This window comes from Pectinophora gossypiella, chromosome 9 (genome assembly GCF_024362695.1).
Source record: "Pectinophora gossypiella chromosome 9, ilPecGoss1.1, whole genome shotgun sequence".
In the NCBI taxonomy this organism is placed as follows: Eukaryota; Metazoa; Arthropoda; class Insecta; order Lepidoptera; family Gelechiidae; genus Pectinophora; species Pectinophora gossypiella.
In genome coordinates, this window is record NC_065412.1 from 13,751,034 (window position 1) to 13,765,436 (window position 14,403).

General features: G+C 39.5%; 3 protein-coding genes across 3 annotated transcripts in view; 1 reads left to right on the plus strand and 2 right to left on the minus strand.

Annotated features, from left to right (window-relative positions):
- Nucleotides 1-14,403, plus strand: part of LOC126369611 (nuclear factor NF-kappa-B p100 subunit-like) — a 331,681-nt gene that overhangs the window by 52,029 nt on the left and 265,249 nt on the right. The window lies entirely within an intron of this gene.
- LOC126369614 (nuclear factor NF-kappa-B p110 subunit-like) overlaps nucleotides 1-14,403 on the minus strand; it is a 40,537-nt gene that overhangs the window by 7,199 nt on the left and 18,935 nt on the right. The window contains exons 7-17 of the mRNA XM_050014117.1: nucleotides 13,243-13,354; nucleotides 10,788-10,969; nucleotides 10,001-10,047; nucleotides 9,041-9,238; nucleotides 8,266-8,319; nucleotides 7,519-7,693; nucleotides 5,415-5,461; nucleotides 3,497-3,616; nucleotides 2,640-2,749; nucleotides 1,086-1,261; nucleotides 464-601 (exon numbers count right to left, since the gene is read on the minus strand). Coding sequence (XP_049870074.1) covers nucleotides 464-601; nucleotides 1,086-1,261; nucleotides 2,640-2,749; nucleotides 3,497-3,616; nucleotides 5,415-5,461; nucleotides 7,519-7,693; nucleotides 8,266-8,319; nucleotides 9,041-9,238; nucleotides 10,001-10,047; nucleotides 10,788-10,969; nucleotides 13,243-13,354 — 1,359 coding nt within the window. The remainder of the gene's footprint in view (nucleotides 1-463; nucleotides 602-1,085; nucleotides 1,262-2,639; nucleotides 2,750-3,496; nucleotides 3,617-5,414; nucleotides 5,462-7,518; nucleotides 7,694-8,265; nucleotides 8,320-9,040; nucleotides 9,239-10,000; nucleotides 10,048-10,787; nucleotides 10,970-13,242; nucleotides 13,355-14,403) is intronic.
- The window catches only part of LOC126369621 (SH3 domain-containing kinase-binding protein 1-like), a 95,214-nt gene that overhangs the window by 1,597 nt on the left and 79,214 nt on the right, over nucleotides 1-14,403 (minus strand). The gene's annotated exons all lie outside the window — the stretch shown is intronic.

The window sequence follows — 14,403 nt, forward strand, 5'->3', positions numbered from 1 at the left end:
TATATGATTTTTGCTAATAAACACAATCCGACAGATTTTAGAGCTAAATCTAGTAGAAATGGTTTTATAATTTGCGTATTTTTTTTTTCTTACATACCCAATTTGGGAAAATACTATATATTTAGAACATTTTTTCAAAAAGAACTATATTCCTTCAAAAAACAATGTGGCAACCCTAACGTGAGTTTATGTGTATGACGGTGTAATCCAGCCGGTTTCGGCTGTGACGACTACTTCAACACCGTCGTTCATGTGCTCGCATGTGGCTTATATAGCCGATCTTGTTGGGATAGATCCTCGCACATTGCGGGCACGTTAGCACTTTCAAGGACAGAACGTCTAATGACGTTCCGATCCCAAGGTGTCATACTATCTGTTATGAACCATCAATGACACATGGTCTTTGCACGTGAAAGGGTTAAATAAGTGTCACTGATTGCCGTAGGACGTCAGACAAGTTTACCATAGTTCGCCTGATTCAAGTCACATTTGCAGCCTTTCTTCTCAATGGCATCGAGCAGTACTTGGAGTGAAGACTCGCTTATAACAGCATGATGGATGGCTGTATTGCCATCTTTGTCTGTGCACATAGGATCGCAACCTGAAAACACACTTTTATTTTATACGCTAATTAGTATTTAAATACAGTTGTTTGCGACAAAACATCAGCTCAGAATCATCAAAAACAAATCAAATATACTTTATTGCACATAACTAAATTTCAACAGTCAGACAACACATGAATACAGTACAATTTGGGCGGCCGTATTGCTCTAGAGCAATTTCTTCCAGGCAACCACTATCAGGAAACAAACATTTACCAAACTTGAATGCGGGATGGTGCAACAAGAAATAAATACCTAAAAGTAAACTAAAAGTTAATATAATAAATACTCTATACGTACATATGTTAATAACTACTCGTTATAATATAATACACATTTACTAAAAGTATACCTAACCATAATTGAAACCATAATGATAAATAAAAATCAAAATCATGGTCTGAATCATCCCTTAAACTTTTAGTTACGGTGTCACTAACACCCTGTGTCTTTCTCTTCCTGTGAAGAGAAACGACTTACCTTTGTCGATAAGATATGCGATCGTATCCGGCATGTCATGTATGATAGCTAGATGTAGGATGGTTAGTTGTTGATGGTTCGCTTCGTCCAGCAAGTGCGTCAGGTTGACGGAGCGTATAGTGTTCACCACAAATTTGAAGCTTGGCAGGTGTTCAGTTAATGTCATATGGAGGAAACTGAAATAACAACAATAAACGTTTTGAACACCTTTTTCAGGACAGTTTATACAATAAACATAGCTGGTGTATTACGGTGTTCATACCTGCAGCCACCTCCTAATTTTATTTTAAATTATACCATAGAATAAGGAATAATTCTACGTATAGAGCGGCAACTCCCCGCTCCCCACCAGCGGCTGAGCTAGGTTTACCTCACGCCCCCTCGGCCTTACTTTAGTCTGCAATCGTATGAGGGATCCATCTATCCAACATTCGTCGATCATGACTTTTTATTCAAACAAAAATCGACCTTAATATTACTGCACTGTGATCGTTATTTATAGGGTCGTATGCTGAAGATCACCCATAGACAAAATTATTGCCAACGAAATTTAGAAAAAAATCTACCTTATTATTACTGCACTGCGATTGTTATATGTAAGGAGTTTGGTAGGTTTTACCGTGGTAAATCCACGATCAGCACATGACCCTATAAATAACGATCACAGTGCAGTAATAATAAGGTAGATTTTTTTCTAAATTTCGTTGGCAATAATTTTGTCTATGGGTGATCTTCAGCATACGACCCTACAAATAACGATCACAGTGCAGTAATATTAAGGTCGATTTTTGTTTGAATAAAAAGTCATGATCGACGAATGTTGGATAGATGGATCCCTCATACGATTGCAGACTAAAGTAAGACCGAGGGGGCGTGAGGTAAACCTAGCTCAGCCGCTGGTGGGGAGCGGGGAGTTGCCGCTCTATACGTAGAATTATTCCTTATTCTATGGTATAATTTAAAATAATTTAAAATGTATGGAGTGTCCGGGGTTATACGACGACACGAGGCGAAAAGGAAAGGGTTAAAGGCTAATTCGTATCGGGCGTCGACCTCACTCACTCTGGATCTTACTTTAGTCTTAAAAGGTCGTAGGCCACTAAGGAGCAAGGGAGAACGCACAGGCTGTCTGTCTCACTGGCATATACAATGAGATTTTTATGAAGTGTCCGAGGTGTGCTTTGTTTATACTTAATTAGAAAATTCAATTCAAATTCAAATGTGCTTAGAGTTCGTGTCCATTTCTTGTGACCCTTTCACGGACAAAGACCATGGGTCATTGATGGTTCATAATAGGTAGTATGAGAGTATGACAACTTGGCATCGAAACGTCATTAAACGTTCTGTCCTTGAAAGTGTTAACGTGATTACCGGTTCGAGTACCTTACCGGTTCCGACTGAAAATCAGCGCCATAGTCTAGGCTATGGCATTATGCTGAGGTGGAACCGTTTCGGCATACATTCATGATTGTATTATGTTCTTTTAATACGTGAAAAAATTAGTACGTCGAATAAATATTTTTTCTTTCTTTCTTTTGGTAAAAATAAACTTACGTGTCTCCGTTAGATAGTCGAATTTCAAACAATCGGTTGAGTTTCTCTCTCACTTTAACATCCCAATCACTAGGCTTTTTCTGTTTCAAATGACATATCTCTTTAATCAACTGAAAATAAATAAATACAGTAATTATCCATTCTATGTATCTATGTCGTCGTTCCTTGAGCCATGTCAGGCGCCTTTGGCGACTCAATAGTAAAGAAGGGTTACTACGTGTAGGTTGAGAGGTGGATTACCAATCTCGTCAACCCTGGTGTCAGGGTTACTATTCTAAATGCCTCTGACATGACTCATGTAACGACTACTTACTTACATCAGCAAGTAGTAGCCGGGACCAACTGCTTAACGTGCCTTCCGATTCTTCCGAAGCACGGAACATCTTACTTTCGGACAATCAATAGTAACCCTGACACCAGTATTGATGAGTTTGGTCATTGGTCTGTCAACCTATACGAGAGGAGAAACCACTTATCTTCCCAAAAGGTCTATAGTTGCATATTAAATACGCTACACGCCCGAGTCAAAGATAAAGTATAAAATGGTAATCTAGAAATACATGGTGTTAGTGACATCGTAACGAAAACTTTGAGGGATGATTCAGACCATGATTCTGAGTTGATTTTCCGTGGCAAAAGTATGGAACTGAAAATAATTTAAATAAACACTTAAAAAAATATAAATTTTCCGACGGGAAATTCCACTTGATATCAACTCAGAATCATGGTCTGCACCATTCCCCTCGGTATTCGTTACGATGTCACTAACGCCCTGCATAATCCTGTCTTAGATTATAAAAATCAATCTCATTTTTCAAATCTTGTGGTGCCCACGCTAATAAACATATTGTTCTTACCTTCTTAACTTCTAAACCTTCTCGGGCTTTGAAATAAGCCAATTCTTGGTCAGTATTGCCCTTACTGGTTGTGGGTTCTTCCTTCACAGGGCATGCCCTACCGGACTCTGCAACTAAATTCTACAAGGCGGAAGGTTAATTGGGTATGCATTTTTTGGATGGTATAGAAATAATAAAAATGGAGATAATTCGACTTCAAACTACATATACCCATTTTCAACCAAAAAAAGTTAAATTTAACATTAAAAAATAAAAAATCACGATGACTTTCATTCGATCGTAATGACGTCACAGGTTCAAAGGTTATTTTGACATGACCTAAAGACCCTCTCTGAAACCAGTAACCAAAATTTCAAAAACTTGCGTACCTACTTGTACGCTTCATAGTTTTGCATGCGTAATGCTATAAGTATATTTAAAAGTATCCCTTAAACGCTTAAAAGCTAAGCAAATTAAAATATTAGATTTTATTTGGCATAAGTACCCTAATGTATACAAAGAAAGAGAGACATTTAGAATGCGACAAACAAATAACAAGACGTACCGCCAAAGGTAACAAAACAAAAAAAAATAAACAAAAATAATATAAAAAGTATATTTAGTGGTAGCCCTATCAAATTATGTGGCGGGTGTCCTAAACATAAACACGTCTCACCCAGCTAAAGCCAAGGCGCGGCGCGAATTATATCGAGGGTTTTGACCAAAAAACACAGTGAATGCTATCTACCTGGATAAACGTCGTACGGCAATTGGTCGAAGGCCTCAAAGGCCTCGATATAATTAGCGCGGGCGCTGTTGTTTTGAATTTTACTTATTTTTAGGACATAATTAACTAACTCATTGGTACCAGTGTGGTGCCTTATCGAGATTTTAGTTATTACATACGTCCACGCATTTTTTCCTACTTGGATTGCCGCACTGCTGAGCAAAGGCCATGTTGAGCTGTCACTTCTTCCTGGCTCGAGCGGTCTCACATACACACACACTCTCTTAGCCATAGGTAAAAACGAAGAGGCTAAAATACTTTTCTCCTCATTCCCTAATCACTAAGCGTAACTAAACGTCGTCTAATCGTTAAGCTGTAGGTCCGGGCTATAAGCCGTAAAGACACCACCACCAACCCGCAGTGGTGGATTATGTTCCATACCCGCTCCGGTTGATTAAAGGGAGACCTGTGCGCAGCAGTGGGACGTATAAAGGCTGTTTATATTTATGTTTGTTGTTGTCCCTAATCACTATATGTCGTGATTGTATATTTACCTAAACTTGATGGCAGTCCGTAACATAGAGTTGATATTACCGCCTTACCCAAATTATTCGTCTGAACTTTATTCGTTAGCTAACATACCGAAACCGACTATCGCAACTCCAACATTCGAAACAATTTTATATTTTTATCGTTTATTCATTAAATAAGTACCTATTTTATTGTTCTGAAGTTCATTAGTTTTTTTTTTTTTTTTTTGACGTGACTTATTGTAGATTTGCCGCAGATGGCATTAACTACTTGGCCGGAAGTTCATTAGTTGTTTTATTGTGAGAAGTATGCCAGGAACGAAGCAAATGTTATTCTATAGTCTCTGTTTACCCCAGTGGGAAATAGACTGTGTTTATGTATGTACATTGTAAGTTTATTGTTCTGATAACTAATAAACTTATTGCTATTATAAAAAGTCAATCTAGACGGTCTTCTTCCTCTATCGTGTGTGGGTTGTGAGGTGGATTACCAACCCCATCAATCCTGGTGTCAGGGTTATTACTGAGCCGATATAGGTAATCTAGACGGTGAACAGTAATGTCAGCTCTATACGTATATTATGTACAACCATCAAGTTTAGGTAAATATGGCACATCATTTCCGACACACTACACCTGTCCCAAGCTAAATAATCTTGCGTTAAACAAGTTAAAAACTTACTTTAAGTTGAAATTCTCCATCTTTCTCGAAGTACGGCTCCAAATATTCTGAAAAAATAAAAATATCTATCAATACCCGATATATATATTTATTCATTTGAATCAATCAGCCAAGGAAGCCTATACAACTACGTATAAGTTACATAAATAAACAGCCTATATACGTCCCACTGGTGGGCACAGGCCTCCCCTCATTCAACCGGGGGGAGCATACTCCACCACGCTGCTCCACTGCGGGTTGGTGGAGGTGTTTTTACGGCTAGTAGCCGGGACCAACGGCTTAACGTGCCCTCCGAAGTACGGAATCATCTTACTTTTTCGGACAATCAGGTGATTCAAGCCTGAAAAGTCCTTACCAAACAAAGGACAGTCTCACAAATGAATGAGAATGTGATTTCGACAATGTCCCCATCGGGAATCGAACCCGGACCTCCAGATCGTGAGCCTAACGCTCTAACCACTAGACCACGGAGGCTGTTACGTCACGTATAACTTAATCTAAATAAATATATACCAACATGAAAATATATTACGATTTGAGCTCAAAACATACAGAAGTGGTACCGGGGCGTTTTTATAAGGCCATAGAATAAAGAATAATACAACGTATCAATCAGTAATTCCCCGCCCCGCATCAATTCGTATCGGATGCCGTCCTCACCCCCTCCAGTGCCTGTTTATCAAACTTACAAACCCTGTATTACAAGAAATGTGTTTATCAAAATTACACATATAAATTACATGTAACAAGTGTCAATATTTAATTCACAAGTATATTTTACAATCCCTCTACTTTTTTTGATAAATGTAATTTACATGTGGCGGACCCAACTAGTTGGCCACCTAGTTCCGCTCACGTGTAACAGATGGCACCACATTCAATAACGCAGCAGTCGTGAAACGCGATATGGAAGTTTACACAGCAAGACGCATATATACAACTTCCAACATAACACCGTTGGATCGTCGATCCCTAGTCACACTACCAACTTGTGGCTAGCGGGGTACTATGCTCAGTTCGGTACCCCTAAAACCTCCTTTGGCGGCAGTACACCCTCGCCGCCAAATACACGTACTTGTAAGTTGTAGCTTATGAACGTGTAGACTTGTAAGTTTTGATAAACACAGTACAGGTCTTAAATATCCGTAAACCGCTAAGAAGTAACGGGGAGAGCGCGCGACCTCTGCCTCGCTCACACTTACACGTCAGGCGGCACATGGTAAGAATGTAATTTTTCTATGATGTGTCCGGGGTGTGACACAAATACGGAAAACTATAGTGAAACTGCGTCAACTATGCGACGTAACCTTAAACTAACTTAGCTCTTGAGCTGCAACCGACATAACAGCACTCACTGATATAGATATTGACATAGATATTATCTATGTAGTGGCCAGATCTTAGAATTGATCATTTCATGATGTGCTCGATCATTTCATGAAATAGTCATATTCCATGAAATGGTCATATTCCATGAAATGGTCATATTCCATGAAATAGCCAACTTAAGTTGACCATGTCGTTGAAACGTCAACGTTTAATGATATTTCAATCAACGTTAAGCCATATCGTTAATGTAGGCGGTGTCCATGCTATGTGGTGTAATAGAAATACGAATAGTCGATTAATTTCTTAGGTTCAAAATTATTTACCTAATCAATTGTACAATTACACTGATTCTTCGATTATAATATAAATCAAGTTTTAAATATAATCGACACCAGCGCCACTACCTGTGCATAATGTTACTAATTTTACGATATGATTGCCAACGTTTGGCCATATCATGAAGTAATCATGCATTTAGTTGCTCATATCGTTAAAGGTTTTGTGTTCATTTCCTTCATGAAATATGACCATATCATGAAATGATCTAGCACATCATGAAATGATCAATTCTAAGATCTGGGGGGTTAAAATGGCCACATAGAAGCAATTCATCTAAGAAAGCAATATTGCAATTTGACATTTATGAATATAAAAGTAAGTGCGCAATGCAAACAAATGTCAAATAGCAATATTGCTGTCTTAGATGAATTGCTTCGATGTGGCCATTTTAACCCCCCTGGCCACGACATCTATAATTATCAATTCGTATACCTACCGTCCCAATTACTATTGAGCATTGTAGCAATATCGGAATTGTCGAAAAGATTATTTGTACTGGTCGGTTCCATCCGTATTTGTCGGCAGACTGGATTTGGTACATTTGGTTGGCCGAAGACAGGGTTATGGTTATTTATTAAGTGATTTTCAACGCCAGCAAAGGTCTCCGTTTCCTGTAAATATCAAACTAAAGTTATGCTACATACTTACATACACGTACGAAACGAAACATTAAATAGAGGGCCTCATTGGTTTTGATCCAATTACATGGCTGCCAAATCTAATAAGGCCGGCGCGGCTATTTTGCTCATTTTATTCGTCTGTATCTTCTCCATCAGATTAAGAAGAACTATGATATACCTGAGTTAGCGTCAAATTTTCGTCGTATTTTTGTATGATGCGCTTCATATACGATACTTATACAGAGTGTAAGTGACTTCGTAACGAATACTGAGAGGGATAATTCACCACATGATTGTGAGTTGATGTCAATTTCCATTTTCCATTTACTCCAAAGTCAGTTATAAAAAAAATCATACTGTCAGTAATTGAATTAAACTATTTTTGGCGCCATTTTTCCAATATGGCGGCGCGAGCGACAAAGATACAAGGTGAAGTTGTAATTCAGAAAGAGCATTATTATTCCAACCTACAAAAACACCAAATCGTAAAATTCCCAAAAGACTTTCCAGGTGCGACGATCAAATGACTCAACTGCAATTAAATAATTTAAAAAAATACTTACAGGTAATACGTAGTATTCTTCAATGATCGATCCTTCGACTGAAGTATTATTTTGCTGTAACAATAAATGTCACTAATGTAGTTGAAGTACATATTTGATTAAAGGTTGTGATAACTGTTGTGCGCTAATGAAATTAAAAACTAGAAGCTCAAATGTAGGCGGCAGCACTGTTGAGTGTCCCTCAATTTTGTCAGAAGAGGTTGGAAGGGTCTAGCGAGCGGGAAACTCGCGCCATACAAGTATTGAGCAGCGGGCACGCGACTCTTTCTCGCCGCGACAGAGATCATCTGTCTCTTTCTGTGCAGTACTGTGAGAGAGTGACGGGTGACGTATGTCGAGGCGAGAAAAAGTCGCACACTTACGGTGCTAAGCCTGCAGATAGCTCATACTTCGACTTTGCACTCCACTCGTCCGCAAACTTTACGACGCAGGGAGCTCCTATCATGGAAGGAGATCCCTTATTATAGGAAAGCTAAAAACGTGATCGTAAGCAAGTGAAAGTATGATCAGTAATTTATCAAAAAAATACTTTTATATGCAGTATCTTACGAATAGTAATGATAAGTTTCCAGCCTATCACATAAAATATATACATTGCTGGTAAAATGGCTATGAAATTTAAGAGGCAGTAGAGCTATCGTAGTTATCTGTCTGCAGGAGTCTTAGTAAAAGAAAGTGGGGTTGAACCGGCGACAGCGGTTCTCATACAAAATGCGCGTTAGGACCTTTCCAACCTTTCTTCTATTCCGAGGTAACAGTAGTATTAAATGTGTACCTGTGTTTCTATGTCAGTTGGAATAATCAAACCGACATTATTATCGTTCGCCCTTGTTACACCTCCATAGTATTCCAGTTGGTCTTGTAACGTGTCATCAGTTTGTGTCGCCTGGTCAGAATACAGTTTATTCTGCATCCCCGTATTTAGCTCCCTAAGATGTGTTAATATATCATTTTCTGTGGTAAACAGCGTCGTCTAAAATAAAAAAATATTTATGAACACATCTGCAAGTGCACTGGATACTGAAATATGTAAACAGACCATGACATCATATAACCAACAGACTCACATACAGTTTTTATAAAAAAGCGTTCGAGGCGTGTTGTATCGACGTATACATTAAGTTATGTAGATAGTGGTGCTAATTCCTGCAGACGCCATCTAATTTTATTTTAAGTTACCTGCCATTTTCTTATCCACTGAAAAAGAAAGGGACGGGTAATCGACAGGCATAAAATTTATGGAACACACGTCAATTTTAAGCAGAAATCTAAAACAACCGTCTAAAAATTTTACATCGGCCCGCAACCCGACAGAGTTATGTACACAACACATCAAACGGATTGCATACCAGCGAGATGCCTATTTTATTCGCCCGGGTTATTCATTCATTTTAAAATTAATTTGTTGACAATCATCCGTCCCTTTCCTTTTCGGGGGATAAGAAAATGACGAGTATAACTTAAAATAAAATTAGGATGTCTGCAGGAATCGGGGCCAGTAAAAGTTCGTTCCCTAAAGTTAAGATGTTAAAGTAAAATCCTCATCCGTTCAGATCAACAAAGTCTCCAAAAAATAACATGTTCAAATAAAGTGCAATATCGATTGTACAATGTCGTTACACGCCGTCGCTTGTGACATGCGCTGCGGACACTTTTTTACAGAGTTTGGATATCTATTTGCTATACGAGGTCTAAGAAACAGACATTTATTTACTTTGAAAAATATATTACTTACTTTCAACCCCGAGCCAGGCGCATCGCTAAAGCTTAGAATTGAGCTAGCTGAAAATATTAGTTAAATGATGAATATTAGAATTTTATCGAATTCATGTTGGGGGGCGGTTCGTAAGGCGTTATTCTTTAGAGTATAAGTCAATATTGTATAACATAATTCCTTAATGTTAGTGTTAACATATTTAACGAAACTGAAATGCTTATTGTCATTTCTAAATAATTAATTATTCATTCATTTCATTTCATGTCATAAAATAATACTCATGTCACGTGAATGCAGTGAGGAAACCCGCATACTCCAGAAATGTGTTTTTCGGAGATATGTGACCTAACCTGCAATTGAGTCGGAAAGCCAGACAGACGGTCGCTTCTGTAAAACAACCTGTTAAATTTTCAGGTTAGGTAAGTGGACCCTGTGAAAATAGGATAGCGCTAGGGAGACGATGATGAAGTTTTCATATGGAAGTATGGATTCTAGGAATATTACCTGGCGAGTATAGAGTGGAAGAACAGGAGGGGTTGCGCTTCGGTCGCTTCCTCATCTTGTGAAAGGGCTCGGCGGCGTATGTGAAGGGAGTGTGCGAGCACCGTTTGATAGCCTCTGCAGCTCGATGTAGACTTTTCGTTCGATTAACTGGCGAGTACGGAGTGGAAGAACAGGAGGGATTGCGCTTCGGTCGCTTCCTCATCTTGTGGAAGGGCTCGGTGGCGTATGTGAAGGGAGTGGGGTTGCTGCGAGCGCCGTCTGATAGCCTCTGCAGCTCGATGTAGACTTTTCGTATGATTACCTGGCGAGTACGGAGTGGAAGACCAGGAGGGATTGCGCTTCGGTCGCTTCCTCATCTTGTGGAAGGGCTCGGCGGCGTATGTGAAGGGAGTGGGGTTGCTGCGAGCACCGTCTGATAGCCTCTGCAGCTCGATGTGGACCTTCACGTCTTCTGGGGTCTCCGGGTCTTTGTATGGCGGGGTGCTAAAGAAAATACATGCAAATTAAAAATAAAGGCATGTTATTTAATAAAAAAACTAAATGCTTTCAGCTGCCCACTGAAGGATTATGTCAATTAAAACACGATGTATGCAATAGTTTGATCAGCTATTCGAATCAAAACTGTCATATTTATTCTGATTATCAGGAATAGAAACTAGGAGAACGCTTTAATCACTAGTCATCAACTCCCTACCTAGCCTGAAGATTTAACAGGTTGTTTTACACATCAGTCTGTTGGTTTCCTCACGATGTTTTCCAGCATATTTAAATGGTGTACTCACATGCCCACTATGTGCGAGGATCTTTTCCAATAAGATTGGCTATATAAGTTACATGCGAGCACATGAACGTCGAAGTTGAAGCAGTCGCCGTAGCCGAAATCGGCTGGATCACATCATTGTGGGATATATAATTAAAAAGGATATTTATTTCTCTTGACTCCTTTATTAACTTGACTTCTAAAAACAACCCCCCTTACATTCCAACCACCATCCAATCATAGACAACTACCTAATCTTTTTAAAACTTCCTTCCGTCCCATTACCATAAATACCATAAACAACCAAATTCCCATTCATTATCATTCCATAGTAGTATCTCTTTCTTTCTACTCACTTTCCTACAGCTGAACACATGATAATCAGTTATTATCTAAACATGATTTGAAAACAAATTCTGAATTCATTGGTTTATGGTCGTACAATTTTTGAACCTGCGACATCACAAGCGTTCTTCCAAGTTACTACGGCTGGCGCCGCACTAAACACTAATCCACAGGTAACAATGACATACAATTTCTTTACATAGCATAATATCACGCCTTTATCCCCGAAGCACACCCTGGACACTTCATACAAAACATCTTACACAGATATTACACATTGCCGTCCTTTCTAACGCCATACCTTTGAGGACTAAAGTAAGACCGAGGGGGGTGAGGTAAACCTAGCTCAGCCGCTGGTGCGGAGCAGAGTATTGCCGTTCTATACGTAGTATACATAACATAAACAGCCTATATAACGTCCCACTGCTGGGCACAGGCCTCCCCTCAATCAACCGGAGGGGGTATGGAGCATACTCCACCACGCTGCTCCACTGCGGGTTGGTGGAGGTGATTTTTACGGCTAATAGCCGGGACCAACGGCTTAACGTGCCCTCCGAAGCACGGAATCATCTTACTTTTTCGGACAATCAGGTGATTCAAGCCTGAAAAGTCCTTACCAAACAAAGGACAGTCTCACAAAGTGATTTCGACAATGTCCCCATCGGGAATCGAACCCGGACCTCCGGGCCGTTCTATACGTAGTATTATTCCTTATTCTATGCCCGGAGGGGTAGATAGAGGTGTGTAGTATACACACCCTTTCCTCGCCAGCTATCAGGAGGCGAGCCTATTGCATTTAACCGTGCACAGATGATCCAGGAATCCACGTGATATCAATTATCTATGATCCAAGGCTTTTTGGTGGGAAACGGGAACGGGACAGTTGCTTTCTTCGTTGAATGATCTAAATAATGAATACGAAGTGGTGTTTTGTGGTTAATGATCGCATTAAGTTAGTCGGAAGACATTCGCGAGTGTTATTATATTGGAGTATTCAATGAACAAAGTGTATCTGCCTATTTTCGCTTCGTGCCAGGAAGCCGCTTCATTACTCAAAAGTTTATGCGGACTTTTGAGTTAATTCGTTTGGGGTTCGGAGTAGGAGTCTACTCCGAGGGTGGGGGCTTAGGTTTCATCATCATCACCTTTCATCATTTCATTAATCATCAAGAAAAAAAAAACGTCAGACATGGCTGTATGGGCATAGTTCCCTTTGCCTTACCCTTCGGGGAAAACCAAAACAAAATAAATATCTATGATCCAAACATGTATACCAACTCATAAAGTCGAATTCAGCGATTTAGTAACGGCCTCCGTGGTCCAGTGCTTGAATGTTGGGCTCACGATCCGGAGGTCCCGGGTTCGAATCCCGGTGGGGACATATCACAAAAATCACATTGTGATCCCTAGTTTGGTTAGGACATTACAGGCTGATCACCTGATTGTCCGAAGGTAAGATGATCCGTGCTTCGGAAGGCACGTTAAGCCGTTGGTCCCGGTTACTTCTTACTGAAGTAAGTATGTAGTCATTACATGAGCCATGTCAGCGGCCTTTGGCGGCTCAATAATAACCCTGACACCAGGGTTGATGAGGTTGGTAATTCACCTCACAACCCACACGATAGAAGTGGTTTAGTATTTGTTTACATACTTAAACGATATGGCCGTCTGATAGTGAATATTGTTATCCAGCAGGTACACCGGGGCCTCCCAGACCCGGTTCCCTTCCGCGTCCCCCTCGAACACATTGACTCGCACATTTCCTGAAACAATAATAATAATAACGCACGCCTTCCAAAAGTCCGGGACTCCATAGTCCCGAGTTATGGAAATGATAAACATAATAATAATAACTTTATTGCACAAAATAAGAGAAATACAAAAATATATGTTTACTTAAAACTAAAGGTGTGCTTATAATCTAATTAGAATTCAGGAGTTGTACAGGGGTCCCCAAACTAGGCAATGCCTGAATCTTGGGGAACCAGATATTTTTTTTATTAGAAACTAGCCTGAATTTTACTTACAATGTAAAATTATAGCATAAAAAATGGGGTTACATATTTTTAAATATTTTCTTGTAACCACTGAATTCGACTTTGTTAGTTTGGTACATTGAAAATTGATATCACGCGGTTTCCAGGAATTCAGCAAGTCTATTGGGAAGGAAATTCCCAGTAGTTCAACTGGTAAGACTACTGGGAATAGGGGGTGCCTTGTTAATAATGGCAATAGGCACATCCCCTGTTACATGGGATTTAAATACCTCTGCCTACCCCTACGAGGACACAGGCGTGATGCTATCTATGTTTTATCTTTATGTTGGAATTTTATTTTAATACAGATTTTTGTTTTTTTCTTTTTGCTTCAACGATGAACGCACATTTAGTAAATATGATGTATGTATCTTACTTTCGGAAAACCAGGTGATCAGCCTGTAATGTCCTAACCAAACTAGGGATCACAAAGTGATTTTTGTGATATGTCCCCACCGGGATTGGCCCCGTTCCTGCATACAAAGCCACTTGTTATAAGTTGGACAGATAGAGTTACTAATGAGGAAGTGCTAGTAAGAGTAAGGGAAAAGAATATTGAGAGTTATTGAGGACAGAAGAGGCAAGCTGATTAGTCACTTAATAATACACGACAAATAGGCTAGTTTCCAACTAGTCAAATCAGTTACTTTTTACTAAACGTCAAAACACGAAAATACTATAGAATTTGTATGAAAAAGCACACTGTAAGTATGCTTAAGTTAAGTGCATAAGTTGACGATGTCACTATGTACTACCCTTAAGTACTTATATGGCTA